Source organism: Amphiprion ocellaris, chromosome 6 (assembly GCF_022539595.1).
Source record: "Amphiprion ocellaris isolate individual 3 ecotype Okinawa chromosome 6, ASM2253959v1, whole genome shotgun sequence".
Classification (NCBI taxonomy): Eukaryota; Metazoa; Chordata; class Actinopteri; family Pomacentridae; genus Amphiprion; species Amphiprion ocellaris.
Genome location: NC_072771.1, coordinates 8621459 through 8641119, shown reverse-complemented (window position 1 = coordinate 8641119; position 19661 = coordinate 8621459). Strand labels below are relative to the sequence as shown.

General features: G+C 38.3%; 1 protein-coding gene across 1 annotated transcript; it reads left to right on the top strand.

Annotated features, from left to right (window-relative positions):
• Positions 1-3169: 3169 nt before the first annotated feature.
• nr5a1a (nuclear receptor subfamily 5, group A, member 1a) lies at positions 3170-19600 on the top strand. The gene is made up of 7 exons (XM_023288660.3): positions 3170-3397; positions 5259-5377; positions 6114-6255; positions 6883-7538; positions 13405-13524; positions 14279-14426; positions 16120-19600. Exons 1-7 carry the CDS (start codon positions 3376-3378, stop codon positions 16371-16373), a joined length of 1461 nt encoding a protein of 486 aa, XP_023144428.2. The 5' UTR covers positions 3170-3375; the 3' UTR covers positions 16374-19600.
• The last annotated feature ends 61 nt before the right edge of the window (positions 19601-19661 follow it).

Here is a 19661-nt window from a genome sequence, read left to right as displayed (position 1 = left end):
AACAGTCTGGTGGTAGAGATGTGCTGTGTTTAGCTTAATGATCTTTGCATTGAACCGTTATGAAGTTTCTGCATATACCCAAAATTACTATCAAAGCATTAAAGATATATATAGGGGGACCTTTTAGCCTTCATTGTAGTAGACAGTGGAGAGGACACAGGAAATGTGGAGCAGAGTGGGGAAAGGACATGCAGCAAAGGGCCGTGAGCCGGAATCGAACCATGGCTGCTGCGTCGGGGACTATAGCGCCTGTTTATGGGTCACCTGCTCAAACAGCTGAGCTATCTGGGCTCCCATTAAAGCATTAAATAAAGGAGATGTATTGGGAAAACGGAGCAATAACTGATGGGACATTTTCAGGTAATAACTTCATATATTTAAATTTACATTTGACATCCTAACCACAATGATTCACATCAATATCGTATTTTCATTAATTCAATAAAAACTTCTAGATTAAACTCCCAGGGTAAGTAAACCCTCACTATATGTAACCAACACACTTGTTTATTGAGACTAGTCTCCCCCATGTCCTCTGGTTTGCTTGTTAGGAAATAGGGCTGCACAGGTGAGAAAGACAGGAAAGTAGCAGGTCTGGCCTTCTTGGGTGCTAAAAGAATGATTTTGCTAAACTGGAAAATGCAAAGGTGAAATGTTTCGCAACAGAAACGTGGTTAATTGAATTCCCTAATCTTGCTGCTATGGAAGGTATAGCTGCTATGATCAGTGATATAGTTTGTTGAATTAAGATCAGTTTTGGAAATGCTTTTTAGCATGGCATATCTGAAAGTACGTTAAACCAGTTCTGAGCAGCCCTACAGAAAGAGTTTATGAAATACTGGTTTTCCATCTACATGTCATGTACTCCTAAGAAAAAATCATTCATATTTCGTTATGAGACATAGTGCTGTACACCCTCTTTTGTGTTACATGTTGTTATGTAATGTGTCATTTGAATGTTTCTATTGTTGTTATTATCACAACTGTGTGTCTAAATGGTTTCTTTTCTGTATGTTGATGTTAAACATAGCAATGTAAAAACAATTACTGCCAGAAGTGAACCTCACACGCCATCAAAATAATGAACAACAAAAATATGTTGAATTTCAACCACATATAAAAACTAAGCATCTATCCATTTTTCTAAACATATACACAATTCGTTTAAAATTTCAATGTGATTATAGCATCTTTTAGATCCTTCTCATGTTATATCAACTTTGTAGAAAAGCCTGACAGTCCCAGTGATGAAGCCCATTCCTCTGAGTGGCCTCAGGTCACCACTAGGGGGTGCCATATACAGAAACTTTCCAAATGTGGCTGAAACACCATCCAGGTGTGTATTTTGTAGTCTTTTTACCTTTAATTCCAACATAAAGGGTTGTGTGATGCAAATACCCATTGTCAAAAAGCCCCGTGGAGGACAGCTTCAACTATTTCACATCCTAACAGATTTATATACCTTCATTGTGAAGGATGTGTAGGTTTGATGATTTTGGTTCCTTTGATGATGCCTGTCTAGATATTTTAGTTTATATGGATCACCAAGTAGAAGTTCCAGGGAATGTAAATCCTTTTACATTTTTAATTCCATCTTAATGATGACATGAAATGAAATAAAGGGTTTAGCAAATTAGATTTGCTTTTTAAAAGGGCAGACACATTTTCAATATTTCCTCACTGAAACATAACTAAACAAGCAGCTTGACAAGAAGCAGCATAAAATAAGATTTAGATTTAAAGGTATTCTAGCAGGCACTGGACCAGCATTTGACTTCAGGTCATCATATGTTGATATGGTCACTTGCTCAGTGATTTCTAACTGCAAACCCTTTTAAATGTGTTCTTGCAAGAAATGACTACAGGAATGAATTCAAGATCTTCCAAGTTATAAAGGTGCTACATATTTTTTCAGGAGGTCATTGGTATCAAGGTTTGCATGTAAGATGTGATTAGGGTGTTTAAGAGAAGGCTTACATTGTCTTTTGACTTATAAGACTGGCTTTAAAAATGTTCAGTGCAACAGTCCTTCATATGCTGTTCTGGTAGAATTACAGACCCCACCTCCCCAAGGACAGCCACTGGTCCAGAAATTGTTGCTAAGAGTGATCTTCCCAAGATGAAGAGGATGAAGCACCTTCTTTCACTGTAGAGACTGAGCTCAGCTATCAGCTCAGAAAGCAGCAGAGACAGTGAATGGATGTGAGAGTTGTGTGCTAACTGCTGTCATCATTGTGTTTTTTCCTGTCTTTAAAATCTGCGTGGTGGCCTAATAGTTGAGGGCCCTCAGCTTTGTTCGTGTTTCCACGCAGTGACCCTCAGCAGCCTGATGGATCCCCAGCAGCCACCCACCGCTTCCTGTCCCAGCTAACAATAGGCAGTTTGACTTTTCATTGCGCTTACCAAGCAAAATGTCCTGTCAGATTCAATTATTATTAATGTATTTCATTTAGCTGAAACACACTGGGACCGCACTTCAGCGGGTGGAGATAAATATAGAAATGTACAGAAAGAAACATTGCGCATTGTTTCAATAGCCGGTGTAAAAAAAAAAAAAAAAAAAAAAAAAGTCCTGTATCTATAATTGTCTATGTAAATATATAAGGCATATTTCTGTTAGGACTATTTAGTGCAATAATAACAATATTGCAATGAAATATTGATAAATATTGATAACAATACAATTACTTTCCGTCGCTGTATTATTATTATTATTATTATTATTATTATTATTATTATTATTATTATTATTATTATTATTATTATTATTATTGTTGTTGTTATTATTATTACCTTCAAATGTACGGCCTATTGCAGCTGTCTGCATTTGGGGATTTAATAGCCCTGCATTAAAAGATATTAAACAGCAACATTTTTCTCTGTGGAAGTCTTCTCTGAAATCTTGTCTGAGTATTTATGTTTTTTTCCTTCTTCTTTTTTGACTGTATTAATTTTCTCCTATTTTTCTTTACAAATAGAATTTCAAGATGACTGCGGTTGTTGTGTGCGCATGTTGAGTGCGGCTCTGCTCTCCTGTCCAGGCATTTTCCTCAGGGGAGGCAGCCTGCGTCCGTCACGTGACTCGGTGTCCACCAATAGCAGCAGGGCAGCCGAACTTGGGCGATAATGGGAGCGCAGTAAAACGCAAGCGGACTGAAGGAGTTTCACTCTGAGCTCCTCAATGGTCATCGTCACACACGTACTGACCCGTCTGGCTCCCGAAGCAGCCCGTTTATAGACATCCTCCATCCGGATTTCTATTGGCCCTCTTTTTTTATTTCGTTCCCCGCAGCTCATGCAAGGCTGCAGCAACACCTACATCCAAGTCTTAATTATCAGACAATCATCACTGACTGCCCGCTGTCTGCTGTTCAAATGTTGGGAGACAAGGCTCACGGTAAGTCCCTCCACTTTTCTACAATCTCTTCTGCATTCACAGACCGTGATAAACAGGCCTTTGGTTGTTTTTATTTTCTTCTTCAAGAAACCGCTTTTAACCTAATACAATGTCGAAAACACAAATGTTTGGTTTGAAGCTGCAGTGACCCTATAGTGAGATCACAAACCTGCTATTCACTACAACCCAATCATAATGAAGAATTGTCAGATCAACTATGTTTAGGCCAAAAGCAGCGTCCAGCGTAGAAATGTAGGTCTGTTTAAAAATGATTGTGACAAAAGTTGTGGAGATTTAGTGATGAAAATCAAAAACACACAGACAAAATATTAATAATAATAATAATAATAACGTGCATAAGCGATTATTAGTGCAGTGACCATGCTTGCTTCCATGGAATCACTTAATATAATATTGCGGCTAAAAAAAAGATGGTTAATAATAGTTAATATTTTAGGATAATAATAATAATAATAATAATAATAATAATAATAATAATAATAATAATAATAATAATAATAATAATAATAATAATAATAATAATAATAATATTTTATCCTCCAACAATCCCGCGAGACCCTTAGTAGCGCTCGTGCCCTCTGGAGTAGTTGAACGGGCGCGTGAAGCCTGCGTTCTGCGGCCTACACATCTGCCGCCTTTACTCCTATCTCCTCCGTTTTTCACTTTATTCGATACAACTTTTATTCTTTTCATATGGCGTGCTGTCGGCTAGGGAACAATTTTACATTTCACACGCCAAACATGTGCAGTTTTAGGCTGCACGGAGGTCTATGTTTGACCGCTCCTGTCTGCGGGGAGCCGAACAAACCCGAGCTGAGCTTAGTTAACATAAGGATTAGCTAAAGTAAGTTTTCTTTTTCATTACATGCAGTATTCTATGACAAACGTAACCGTTAAGCAAGTCACCCCGTTTTATGTTCTCCATTAATTCAGTTGTAATTCATTTTCCAGCTGTCAGACAGGCGTCTGTAGCTCAAACATCCAATTAAAGCTGCTAAAAGAGTACAGAAATGCGGAGGACTGAGTGCAGGTTGAATTGTTTTTAGCCATATTTTAAAGAAGAATGGGTTGTCCACCCCTAGTTTAAATAATTCAGGCATTATACAGGGGGAAGAAAACGAGAAAAAGCATTAATATCTATATTTATTTTTAATTATAGTATCATTTATACTTGATAGCTGTGCGTTTTCTGCGAGGCTTCGTCGGTGCAAATAGAAGGCTAAATAAGCTAACACACAGGCTACACAGTTTGAAACCACACGCGGCTGCCAAAGGTTTGCTGCGTTCGCAGCACATCTGACAAATGATTCAGGATTATTTTAAATGGTTTTTAATATGCAGCCAAGGCACAGAAACATCTCACAGAACACACAGTGACTAATGTCGACATATCAAAACTGCCCGATTTAGATTTACAGCGTGTTCAAGATGCATTATAGTTTACATTCTTAAAAAAAAATAAAAAATAAAATTTTCTATATATGCATTTATGATTAAATGAAATTGTAAAAAAAAAAAAAAAAACTTTATTGCCTTCGTTCATTTCTGTCAAATTTAAATATTTTGTCGAGGCAAAGCTGCGTAAGAATTGCTCTCAATTATGAAACTAAAAAATCAATTAGATTCAATATCCAAACTGAATTTATGTATATATATATATATATATATATATATATATATATATATATATATATATATATATATATATATATATATATATATATATATATATATATATATATTAAAAATCCGTCTGCTGTGGTTATGCATAAATAAGCAACGGTTTTGTGATTTTATTTGATTGATTGATTTAAAAATGTGCGGTGTGTGTGTGTTCCAGGTGTGACTTTGAAGGTTATGGAGTACACGTATGACGACGACCTGGAAGAGCTGTGTCCTGTGTGCGGAGACAAAGTGTCTGGATATCACTACGGTCTGCTCACCTGCGAGAGCTGCAAGGTAACCCCTGACACTTCCTACTGCCTCTAGTCCCTCTTTCTACCTTCCTGATCTTAATCTATTCCTATCTTTTATTTTCTCTTCAGCTTCTCTCTTAACCCCGTTGCGTGATGTCGTCCTTTTAACCAGCTTTTAATTCGCTTTCCATTCTGTACGTTTTTGTCATTTTTTTATGTTCTGTCAAAGCACTTTGTGAATGTTCTTCTTAAAGGTGCTATGCAAATAAAATTCTTATCATTATTGTTTTTAAGTATTATTATTACTTTATTTATGTTATTATTATTAATTACTAGTTGCATGGCGACAGTGCGTTACTTATTTGATCATGTTCACTAATAGAATTAGCTATTAGACTACTGATAATGTCTTCTTTTTGTCTGATATAATGAATTATGCCATCAAAACTATTCAAAGTGAATTTCTCTCGGATTGATTGATTCAACCAGTGTGGCATTTAAAGATATTTGTCGTTGTTTTAAATGCATCGTACCTCTTTTTCTTTAGCAAATAGAATTTGAAAAATGCATCGATGCATTTACTCAGCTTATCGAAGACACTTTTGCTTTTGATGTTAGTCCCAATATGCCCCAATAGTAAAGCAATACCAGTGAAAACTGACGGGGCGACTTTTTTTTTTTTTTTTTTTAATTTCGAGGGCGCGTTTGTGCGTCTTTAAAAGTTGAATAGCATTTGGAATATTGCCATCCGCTGATTCTAATACATGGTCTGTACTAAGGGCTTCTTCAAGAGGACAGTGCAGAACAACAAGAGGTACACATGTGCAGAAAATCAGGAGTGTAAAATTGACAAGACCCAGAGGAAGAGATGTCCTTTCTGTCGCTTTCAAAAATGCCTCAATGTCGGGATGCGGCTAGAAGGTACAGTTTACACACACCGCCCGCTGTTTGCCATAATAATGATGATGATAAAAATAACGTTCTCATTACATTTATGCTAAAACGTGACTTTTTTTTTTTTTTACATTATTAGCCGGAAAATGTCATATTGTTTATTTTATGATACTGTTATTCCAAAAATATACCTGTAGTTGTAACATTTATTTGTCTGTATTCATTTTTGAAATTATTAATCTTTTTAATATTATTTTATGAAATGTTAAATATTTCTGAATTGCGTGCTGGTGGCTGTCATGTTATTTCCGACACACATGGGATGGGGTTAATTCCCAGACAGCAATGCAAAGGAAAGCACCTGCTTCCGTAGCAGAAAAAGGACACATTCTTGACTTACTGATAAAATCCCAGAGACTCCCCAGGGAAGAAGGAGTAGAGCTGCACAGACTCTGGGGAATCTTCTCAGCCCTAAAAAGGAAAGCAAAAATGACCAACGCCACTGTTTTTACTCTGTACAAATAGCTGAGGATGTTGCTAAAAGTGAGAGCTCAGATTTTTCCCTCAATCAGAAGCTATGCATTGAGGAAAATTCTGTCAAATCAGCGTTTCACCTGTAAATGTGTTTTTCGCCTCTTGTTTCTTATGTGACAGCGGTGCGTGCAGATCGCATGCGTGGGGGGAGGAATAAATTTGGCCCCATGTACAAGAGAGACAGGGCCTTGAAGCAGCAGAAGAAGGCTTTGATACGATCCAATGGGTTCAAGCTGGAGAGTGCAGCCCCTCCACCAGCCTCCCCTCTGCAGACTGACTACAGCTTCACTGGCACCCTTCATAACCTGCCCACCATCTCCAAAAGTTTGCTCCCCTCCACTCCGAGCTCTATCACCCCCACAGACTACGAGGCCAACCTCTATGGACCCCCATCCTTGGGCATGGCCATGCAGTCTCATGTGCCCCTCACCGCCCAGTACCAGTACACAGCCTTTTCTGGCAGGGCCATCAAAGCAGAGTGCCCCGACTACACCAGCTCTCCCGAGTCTTTGACAGGATACCCTTACCCAGAAATGTATCCCTCAGCCTCGCCACAACCACCCAGCTTACCGCCGCTGGTGCTAGAGCTGTTGCGCTGTGATCCAGATGAACTGGTGGTGCAAAATAAGATCGTTACTCATCTGCAGCAGGAGCAGAGCGGCCGGGGCCGGCTGGACAAGCCCAGCACCTTCAGCCTCATGTGTCGCATGGCCGACCAGACTCTCTTCTCCATAGTCGAGTGGGCTCGGAGCTGCATCTTCTTCAAGGAACTGAGGGTGAGTACCACGCTCTGTATCGTGTGTTGGCACATGCAGGCGTACACACATTTCCAAATGGTGGAGAATTTGAAAGCTGTAATTGTTTCTTATTTGGGCTTCTCTTAAATAATTGTCACTAGCCATTTAGTACATACGGATAAAATGTTGCTTGGGAAGATGAGGGTCAACTTCAGCTGAACTGATTGTAAAATAATCTGTTATCCTTTCACAGCACTATTTGTCTGTTTAGTTCATGTAATATTTTCCTTAATTTTTAAATTCTACATTAAATTTTCCTGGCCACCAACAAGCAAGAAAACAAACAAATAAACAAACAAGAAGCCTTGATAGATCCAACAGCAAGACAGTGCATGCTTAACGCAACTTATGAAATTTTGTCAATTTCAAAGGTTGTATAAAGATAGTTATGTGTCAATGGCAACAGCTGATATTTCCTATTGTACAACTGAAGAAGTTCATCATGCTAATACTTTAAAGCTTTTTGCAAGGACATGTTATCCTGTCCTTCCTTTATTCCAGTTTTTCTGCTTATTTTTTCTAAAAAAAATGTTAATAGCACTAAAAATAACAAGAGCATAGTTACATAACCTTTTCTTTGCTGAAAAGGAATGAGAGAAGAAATTTTGTCTTTTGATGAAGTGGCTTGTTTTAGGTCTGTATCAATACAGTTCAAATGTTTATCTGCCCATTCAGGGAGAACAAATATATGAATGCATTTGGATTTTATGAAGTTGACTTACATATATCTTCACCTGACTCACAAATTCCACTCAGGAGCAGTTGGTGACAGCTTTTAGTAAATTCTGAAAAATCACCTTGTAGAGACTACAAACTTTTTTTATTTTTTTTTAAAAGCAGTTATCAGTTTTATATTTGGTTTTGTTCATTTGTCAAATATTCAATTGATGTTTACAGTGATACATGCTTAAGTTGCCTGAGATCATGGGAATGACTAGAAAATAGGAAAAAAAATGCTTGATGCTTATAATCTCTACTGTTTAAAGTATGCACAGCGTTCGAATAGTGATAATTTACTTCAGTGACTTTGCTCTGGAAGTAAAGAAGCAACAGATACCTAACTGTGAAATTACATATTCCATTGTACTGCATCAAAATCACTGCATCTTCACTGTGTTCAGCAATGTTTATCAGAAACTGTACTAGTACTGTGTACCTCATTTTTCTTTCTGACAACTGTCAGTTAATTCACAGTTACAGAAAGCTCAGCATACCTCAATGTCTTTGCTGTAAAAAGACTAAAAGTTGCACTCACTAATGAGGAGTCTTTTAAATAATGTGATGAAATACTTTCTGCCTTTAAAGGGTAATTATTCCTGGCGAGTGTTCTCTGTGTTTCCTCTGTGCTGAATAGTAGCTGATCAGACTACACACACACACAAATACACACGCAAACACCTCAGAGGATAATGATTGGACATATAAATCTGTGTCCTAATCCATCATCTCCAGTACTTTGTCTTTGTGAGCTGTGCCAGAAGATTTAGTGGCACAGACAAATTGAAATCGATACAATAGTTGTGGTTAACTGTACTGGTGCTGACAGTATGACTGAATACACCTACTGTTTGAAGTGAAAATGGACGAATAAAATTCTTTCCTGATAAGTCAGGCTGATAACACAACAATGAAGAAAATATTACCATCGTATGTGAGCCATGATATGATCTGTCTGTGATGATCAACAGACAGCTGTCAACAAGCCTTGGTCAAACTCATTCAGCCAATTAAACAGTTTACCAAGCAACAAAAGACTGTTTCTGGCCTTGGTGAGATTTGGTGAGATTCCTTGGTGTCTCTTCATCAAGTGCATTTTATGTACTCAGATACAGTCATAGCAATTCTGCTTTTTTTCTGCTTCACACACAGTCACTTGTTGATACTTAGACCTGCGATTGCTTACTCATCAATATTTCAAATTCCTTCATGTGAAAAGTTTTGGCTGGTGGCTTCATGTTTGGATTCACTGCTTCGACCAAAACAGCAACAGTGTGAATAAAGTCAAGCAGATGTGTCTGTACAAACTATCAGCCCTATACTAACATGCTTCAGGCGTACTTCATGCTTTCACATTAAGGCGTTGCTTCATCCAATACAAAAAATAAGAATTAAAATCATCGGGGAATTCTAGCATTTCATAACGTTTTGTTGAATAAATAGAACTTTGACCTTATTTCACATTATTTGATTAGATATTCCACAGTGCTCAGTGTCCAAATGCCAAGTAATAAGTGTTAGAGTGACGAAAAAAGATTATTTAATTCTTGGTTTCTGAGAACATTCAGATGGATGAGTCTTTTTTGTTGTTACTTTTGTACCTTTCTTGTCTCAGAAACAAAGATCACATTGTGGTGATGACGAGATTTGTGGCATCTTCTCACACTAACACAACAAGGTATCTTTATACTGCCTGTGTTAGACAAATTCTGATACAGGAGAGAGGCACAGAAGCTGCCCATCTTTCATTTTCAACAAATTGGTAAATCAAGATATACAGTAAATTGTAGGAACACATTATGATTGAATAAATACAGATTCTTCATCTACATAAAAGCAGATAAAGAATTTGTAGCCAAAATATGCTTCTTAGATTTACTGGAGTGATTTTGCATTTTGTCTGAAACACCTACTGCATCCCAGGGCGCCTGTAGTCGTCTGAGAAGTACCCATGTGCAAGAATGATGCACAGTACACATGCATAAGAATGATTTAAAATAAGATGCCCTTGTTTTCTAGTTACTACACTGCAGAAGGATTACTGAATTTCAGTGCTGCAGCGTGTGAATGCTTGATATGTAGTGTGCTAGACCAACCGTTTCTCCATAAAATGATGCTAATGCTCTAAGATTGTGTACGTATTTCACACTAGAGATCACATGCTATACCTGCTACACATTGCTCAGACAATAAAGGCAAAAACTTCGGTCAAAATTATAAAAACACTGCAATAATGTTGAATCTCAATATAGTAAATGCATTCTGCAGTTTTGAGATGAAGAAATTATTGCTCCTTCCTTATACTGCTGCAGAAAATGTGGCTGGACAGACACAGCACAAAAGCCAGCTGATGATTCAACCAACAATATAAAATTACTTACAACCCAATGTAAGCTTTTGAAATTGCTGTTCTAGACTGACTAAATGAGGCTTCATCATACTTTCTGAGTTAACTGTTGCACTTTATAGCAAAAATTAAATGTCTCTTTATAGCTGCATGAGAATAAACAAATAATCAATATTTAGGTTCCTGTCTTTATAGATATTAAAGCTTTAATGCATTTTTCTATGTGAATAAATGACTTGACAAATGAATCCCCTGACAGGAAAGTGTCGGCAGATTGTGGCTGCATGCAAATTGTGATAAAGGCAATTCCTGTACTTCTCCCTGCTCTGACCTCTTTTGTTCTAGTGTTACAGTTTCTCTACTACCAAACCATAACTCTACTACTAGCATAACCGTGCAGCCTTATTTCACCTCCTCAGAGCCTTCTCTTAAACACACATTTTCTTTACATGTGTTTCTGTTGACAGTCAGACCATTTCTATATACTGTGGACAGCCAGCATGGACAGTGAGAACAAAGCTGTGCATATTTTGCCGAGAAAGCCTCTCACTGAAAGAGCTGTTTCCCTGGACTGGATAATTACATTCCATGCAGATGATAACGAGGGAATGTCAACTCTCCGCTGCAGCTCTGCTCTGGGCTCGCCTACATTGTTATTAATTTGTTTGCAGAATGGAAGCTATTGATTGCTGCATTTCTCCAGAGGTGGCCTTTGTTATATGTTGTCTATGAGTTTCCTACCTGTTGAACATGGAAGATATTGCTGAGGCGCACACAATGAACATTGCAAATACTGGAGATGAACAATTTTAAAGCAATACACATTTGGAGGATTTTGCTTGATGGAATATGTCTATTCTAAATCTAACAAATTACAGGCACATTTGAAACTGGGGATCAGAACAAAGTGTTTTTAATAGACCAAAGGTAAAACTTACTGAATATTATACCAAAGATGCGGATAGGGTGAAGGTAAACTGTTTTTTGATTTAGCATCACTTTTGCATACACTGAGCCTTGACAGGTTTCTTGTTAGTTGCAGCACAGGCTAAATTTGTTTTGAGCTATCTGTGTGTTGGCTTGTTTGTCTGCAGTTTGTCCTTAGGCTGCCAGAGAGTGTGCTGTATGGTTGTGTATCAGTTATTAACGGCTTACATGGGACTGATTTTAATATCACCAAAAAAGCTGAGCTGGATGTCTGCGTTTTCACAGGTGTTACCATACAACGATCAGAATACGGTACCTGCAAAAATTACTTCTATAACTGTGACCAAAGCACTGATCTCTCTCCACTGATTTCTAAGACTCTGAGGGTTATTGCAGCACACTTTATTTTCCATGGTTTAAAAATTGCCATGAAAATCTCTGCAGTTTATCTAAAAACACAAAGAACTGAGTGGACTGGCAAACAAAGCGAGTGTATAAAGATACCTGGTACTGTTTTCCATGTTTAAAATGGATTTGTGATGGTAATGGTGGACTTTGAAGCCTTTAATAGGGTTGATTAAGATGAAACATTAAATTTGTAGATGGAACATAGATGTAATGCTAAAAGCTGTTATTAGGTTTTCTGGTTTTAAAGGTCAACATGGCCTGTACACATACTTGTAAACATTGGAAGCCTAAAACAAACATAAACTTTATATTTTAGTATTATCTATTTTTATCAATATTTTATCAACATTATTGCCTAAACAAGTCAACATATACAGTCTTGTCTGTCAAATTTTTGACAGCCAAAGACTCTGGAAATGCTTTTTCTGCTGGTTAGGAGACAACATATACAGTTTGCTGGCATTTCATTTCTCAAAATGCAGCTCTCACAGATAAAACCTGACATTTGACAGTTATATAACCTGATATATGAGTTTCAATCCAATTCTAAACTGGATTGAAACCTAACATGGAGAGACAGAAACATCCATGTGGGGGATAAAATACAACTCTCCTCACCACATTCAGCATGTTTGAGGATTTTTTCAGAGCAATTTTTTGGCTGCAGCTGAGTGTGCAACTCCTCTTGGAGAGGAAGCACAGGAGGTCACCGAGACCTCTTGCTTCCTTAACCCCTTCCTTTATCAATGTACACTCAGACCCCCGCCGCTGCACCAGTCCAGATGAGTGTGTGGCCAGCAAAATTGGACCCTCTCCTCTACAAGTGATATATAGTTTCTTTCAGATGAACAGTAATTCTGTCAGCTCCGTGTCAGACGAATGTGTTTCTGGGCCTATTAGCAGCTGTGGCTGCAGAATTACTGACCGCCGTGTCCTTCAGTTTACAGACAATATTGCAACAAGAAAAGGGGGAGTCAATCTGACAACACACACACACACCCATCCCCTAGAGCAGAGCAGATGTGACTGGGAATGGTGGGGGTGAACAGGTTGAAAGGGTCTCAAGTGATGCTCATAAATACATGACACGGGACAACATGGGGAGAGCCCACACACCAAAAGACATCACAGCACAGACAAATAACCGTCTTTATACACTTATGGTCACTTCAGTTTTTCATTAATCTGTTTTGAACACACACAGACACACACACACCACGCAACTCAATTTTTTTTAAATTCAACGGAAAGGCCAACAAATGTCAATCAGGTTCAGTTTTAGGCAACAATGAGAAGGTTAAAATACAGAGCACATACACAGATGAACAGACTGAACCACAAACTGTTGCCTTGCTGTAACATGACATCCCCTTTTGTCTTTCTTTGTGTAAAGTCATATTTTCTTTATCTGCCTTTCTCATGCCTGTCTGCCTGTGTTTCCTGAAGGTGGGAGATCAAATGAAGCTGCTCCATAACTGCTGGTCTGAACTTCTGGTCCTGGATCACATTTTCAGACAAGTGCAACATGGAAAGGAAGACAGTATCCTGCTGGTGACTGGCCAGGAGGTAACAACTCCCTCGCACAACTTCCCATCAGCACGGTGCAGTCAGCTTCATTCACTCACACTGTTCTGCACTTTTCATTGTGCTTGAAAAGGGGCTCTTTCCAAATCTCATGGACATTGTGATTGCTTGGTCTCTCAAAAGAAGTTAAGAACTAAATTCTAAACCAAACCAATGAGGGACTCTTTTGTAATGTCTCACAGATATTTAGGTGAGGTGGGGGCTGGGACTGGAATCATTTTTGTCCTTTGCTACCATAGCAGGTCATACAGAAGCCATATGAGTCACATTTGGAACTGTAAGGGAACAGTATAAGGCTTGGTTTGAAAAAGTCTTTAATTTAACAAGGTATTGCAATTGATCTTGCAAAACTATATGTGATTCCCCCCATAATTTATTAATTTATCATTTATCACAGCAAGAAATTGAATTCAAGACACTTTTACTATCATTTACGACTACTTACTTGAATGCTTGCTTTGTGTTTGTGATGTGTAATTCCCCAAAACTATAAATTTTGTCTTTTAAATTAAGTTTCACATCATTACCACAACAAAAGTAAAACACACATATATCATTTATGTGCAAAATAAGCAATAATAAGCCTAACACTGAATCTTGGGGAAGTCCTTTAATGATGAAATAAGATGATAGATTTTAACCAAAAACACACAAAGAAACAAAACATCATAGTTTGAGTTTTAAAGGGATTCACTTGAGAAGGTTGTAGGAAATAATCAGTCATCTTTGGTTGCAGGTGGAGCTGTCATCCATCTTGTCCGAAGCTGAGGCGACTCTGTCCAGTTTGGTCCAGAGAGGTCAGGAGCTGGCAGCGAGGCTGAGGGCTTTGCAGGTTGACCGCAGAGAGATTGCCTGTCTGAAATTCCTTCTCCTGTTCAACCCCAGTGAGTCAGCATTATGTTTGTGCTTTATTACTGCAACGAGGTGAAGTGTTGAATGTAAACAAAACAATTAAAAATAAGCATCATCAGGCAAAAATGATATTTTAAGAAAACAGCAGTCACTTATTGTGATGTGCTCATATCAGGTTTGTCGGACTAAAACAGCCAGAAGAAGAAGAAGAGTTCCATATATTTCAAATACAAAGTCTCCTGTTCAGAATACTAATGTTTTAAATACAGCAACAGTGGCCCTTGGTTGACCTTAGCTTGTGTGTTTAGCCTATAGATTATGTATTTTCAGAAGAATAGCCCATAAATAAATCATTCAGTTCAGTGTGGTTGCGTGGCCATACTGATGTTGTCTTTTCTCTGAATTTGAATAGCTACACTGACATCCTAATGAAAAAATATCACAATTGTAGGTAATCTGCCGTGCCTATTTATCTATAAGATTTGAAGTGTTTTCCAAACTGGCCCTTTTCCTTCCAATAAATTCACTTAATTAAATTCCCAGGGTTTACAAAAACCAATATTAACAAAGACATCCCCCTCCATTGTCCACTAATGGCATTTAAAAGAAGTGTAATGGAAAGGTCTATCATTTCATAGTAAGACCGACATTCATGTAGCGGCTTGTGCAGATGGAGAGAGCATAGATGCGGCTTGCCCAGATTCCCAAGTGTTTGCTGTTTGGCGCTGGCAAAGCGATGAACAAAGAGCTTTTGAACAGAGAGAGCACTTGTCATAGGCAGAAAATATTTGCTGTCTTTGCCAGTGGCTTCTCTTGCTCCCCCTCATCTTCAGAGTCAGGTTTGTCAGGGGTAATTTAATTGCCCTTAAGCAATTTGAAAAGATGATTCAAAACATCGATTCAAAACATTTAATTACTGTGTGAATGGATTCTCCAAGATGGGCTCAGCTGATGCTGAATGCCAGTCCACCGGAGAGCTTGGCTATTGTCTCACACGCACACACACACACACACACACACACACACACACACACACACACACACACACACACACACACACACACACACACACACACACACGCACACACACATGCACACACTCGCAGCCACCCACACACAATCACTTTTTTAATACTCAAAGGACAGACACAGCATACAGAATATGAGGCTCTGTAGGTAACATTTATACCATAAATTAGTGATGTATGCATTTTTAGCACCTTCATACTGTTTAATTTCTTTCAACATTTTGAAATACAATTTTCATTTTTATTTATACTAGATAAAACATAATGGCCTACTGAACAAACTATTCTTAATGAAAATATCCTCATTTTGATACTAAATGTTATCTTTTAGCAGCTTGAGACCAAATGCTTTTTTTTTCAAAGTGTAAATTTTAAAAAATAAATTTAAAAGCAAAGTCTGATCTCATATTAAGGTCCATTTCCAAATTGTCTCCTGGTGCATCTCATGGTCCTTTCTAGTACATGAATTTTGTTCAGAACACGGAAATGGTCGGTTGTCATAATCTGACCAAAGTATAACACTTGAGATGTTCTTAAAAATTACGACAAAACCAACGGTGGAATTTAAAATGGAGTTCACTGGGTTAGAACAATGCTTGAATGCTCCCTCACTGGCCACTCCCTGAACTCTACCAACAGATTCATATTCGCCCTCATTATGTCATGACCTATGTTCCTCCTCTGTGTCTGTGTGCAGATGTAAAGCTGCTAGAGAACCAGGCCTTTGTGGAGGGCGTCCAGGAGCAGGTGAACGGTGCTCTGCTGGAGTACACCCTGTCCACCTACCCTCAGTTCCAGGAGAAGTTCAGCCAGCTGGTGGTGCGACTGCCAGAACTGCGATCCCTCAGCACGCAGGCCGAAGACTACCTGTGCTACATGCATCTGAGCGGAGAGGTGCCGTGCAACAACCTGCTGATCGAGATGCTGCATGCTAAGAGAGCATGTGTGTGAGGGATGCACACGGGATGCTCCGCCGCCATGTGTTGTTTGTCTAGGTGAGACTATGAGTGTGGAAGCGAAAGTGCGAGCGAGATGGAAAAATCAAATGAAGATAGATAGTTTCTTGCTGGGCCGTCTCTGTGTGAGCTTTGTTAGAGTTTGGAATTATTCAACTCAATCCGTACTCAAGGTAGTTTTGAGATTTTGAATGTCAGTGTTTTCATATCCTGCAAAACTACATTAATGTGACCTTTATAAACTGGATTTTCTACCCTGTTTTCAAACATCTAAAACTCGATTTGCCTGTACATTACATTATGTCCTTTTTGACCAAATATAACATGAATCCAAAATCCCAGGCAAGGTTTTCTACATGTCAGAGCTGCCTAGATAACATTTTGACTCCAGCCTGCACCGGTGTTGAATAGCCATTTAAACATGGCGTCCTGATGAATGTCATTTGTAACTACCTGCTTCATTTTGTACCATTCACACCTGTGAGATATCACTACAAAACAGTTACTAATGTCACTTTGACACAATTTTTAGTGTGATTTCAGTGCTGGAGTGGCCTGATGGTGGCGTCACATCACAGAATGGGACTATTTGCTGGGTGGGCCAGTGTGCACTTTTTAAAACAGATTTTGTAGCCTCTTTTCAGAATCAGATTTTAGAATTAAAATGAGCCATTTTTGATCCAAGTGTGAAATGCAACAATGACCCTAGATTATTAATAATATTACTATTATTATTTTTGGATGAAAACACAGACCAGACTAGCACTGCTCGTATCACAGCACTTGTTCTTTCTGTGTCCAGCCCTACAGAAAACCTAAATGTGAAAGCTTTATGAGGTTCAGTGAATTTTTAAAATCTATTTAAATGTTAATATATTGATATATCAAAGCCAGAATTGTTAAGAAAAACACATTCTTATGCAGTTGTTCTTTTAACGCTTTTTAAACCAAGAAAGTAAACAATAAGAAAGAGAAAAACTGTTCCCAGCAATGCTTTGTGGGTGAAAAATTAAAAAGGAAGCCAGACACATCAGTGCAGTGCAAATGATAAGGGACACATTTTTCTTTTTTTAAGTAAACACGTGCAAAGCAAAAGGAAGCATTTGCAATGTTTGTCCTTCAGTTTTCGCTGAGTCTGTGACACAGGCAGGGAGAAGGAGCATCTGCCCACATTTGGTTTCATGCTTCTTTGTCAAATTTTATTTATTTATTAATGTTATTTTTTAATAGTTGACTGTTCAAGAAAATGATAGACCTTCATAAATGATGGTGCCATGTGCACAATCCCATTTGTGTCACTTTTCATCACACTGTGCTGTATGTGGACTGGGGATCGACACTGACACGAAATGAATGAAATGACATTTTTTCTTGACAACATAAAAAAGTCAAGGGCACCAAAAATGACCAAATATGAGTTTGTTTCTCAGTACCTTGTTACTCTTGTGGGATTCTCAGCCAGGCCTGTTGCTAAAGATTGAATAGATAAATCTGCATGCAATTCATTGTCACCCTTTAGTTTTAAACTCAACCAGCTGCATTATTGTGTTTGTGAGGACTGTTTTCATCAGTAGATTAGTCCATGTTTGGTGCCCTAGTCAGTATTTATGGCAGCAGTAACATGCACTGTTAAGCCAGTTTGCCCGTTAATGAGGCTGCTGGTCTGAATGTTTCTTGTCCTGAGTTCGGGCTATTAAAAGTAAAAATGTAACAGATAGTTCAGGAGATTAAGTCTCTATTCTCCTACCTTACTGAGTATTGTGAGTTGCCTAAACACAACCATGAAGACAGGAATCGTGTTTGAATTGCCCCAAGCAAATATTTAGGTAAAACAAATGCATAGATTGTTTTGCACATATTTTGTGATTTTGCAAATACATTTTTTAAAAATACAATTTCTTTGAAAATGTATGCTGCAAACTAGTAGCATATGATCCATCAGAAGTTATGTTAAATTCTGTTTGGAAGAGGAAATTATGTTTTTAGTGTTTCCCAATCAATCAGTGATGAATTCATCCAACATAGCAGTCGGTGGCTTACAACAGCCTGTATAGTTGACTCAACGTCCTCCACAGTTGTTGCTTTGTGGGCATTTTTCTGTTGCTGTTTTTCACAGATGTCATTACGCAGCTAGCGTGCTATGAAGGACGACGTTTGGTCAACAGACCAGCAGAATAGGGAACCATGTGCACAATATCAGTCTTTTTGGGATCATTTTATGAATGAGAGATGGGTGTAAAGATTCAGAGGTAGGCGAGACTGTAGCTAGTACACATAATGATTATTATCACTTCATGAATAATTTAATAAATTAACAGGTTAGCGTTTAATCCAGAATTTAGTTCTGCAGGTATGACATTACAGCTCACTGTAACTCTGCACTGGTAGGAATGAGAAGTGAATACATTTAAACAGATCAGACAACCACTGGACAATCATCGGACCCATTCACAGTAACAGAAACCTGAAGTGTTGGTAAAGACGCTGCACTGTGGATCTGTAGCATCATCTATAACACTCATGTGTTGAGTCCCTTATTGGGCTCCTTTTTTTTTGTTTGTTTTTTTTAAAGAACACAATTCTCAGTGGTACAACACTGTCTCCACGACCGAGTTAAAACAGAGACACAGACATAGCAGTGTTTGTAAAATTGTGCAGCTCAACTCCTTCACTGTGGCTGTTTCAAATCATTCCTTGTTCGCCATTTCAAGGTGTCGTAGACAATCACTCCGCCTGCCTTAACTCAGTGTCTGCCTGAACGACCACACACACGCACACACACACACACACACACACACACACACACACACACACACACGCACACACACACACACACGCACACACACACACACACACGCACACGCACATGCACACACACCTTGGTTTTCCCGTTGAAACAGCTGTGTGTTTTCACTCTGTACAGTATATTTATGTTGTGAAGTGAATATCTACTGCAAGATGAAGATACATTTCAACACAGAAAAGTTCTCTGCTTTATGTTGAGGTCAAATTGCTTCTGTTGTGGAACTGATTCTCTTAATATTGCTTTCTTTGTTTTTGTTCTTAGTTAACTCTTTACTTTCTGTGAGTTGACAGTCTGTCCCGTCTTAAACTGAAGTGCTTTTCTCCCAAAAGAGAGAGTGACTAAAACATTTTGTTTTCTTTAAATATACTTTATTGTAATAGCATCAAACCAATAAAATTCAGCAAAGTAAAGCTCCACTTGTGCGTCGGCTATTTGTGCACAGTGTTCATCAGCCGTCTCTGCCTTGTTTCACTGTAG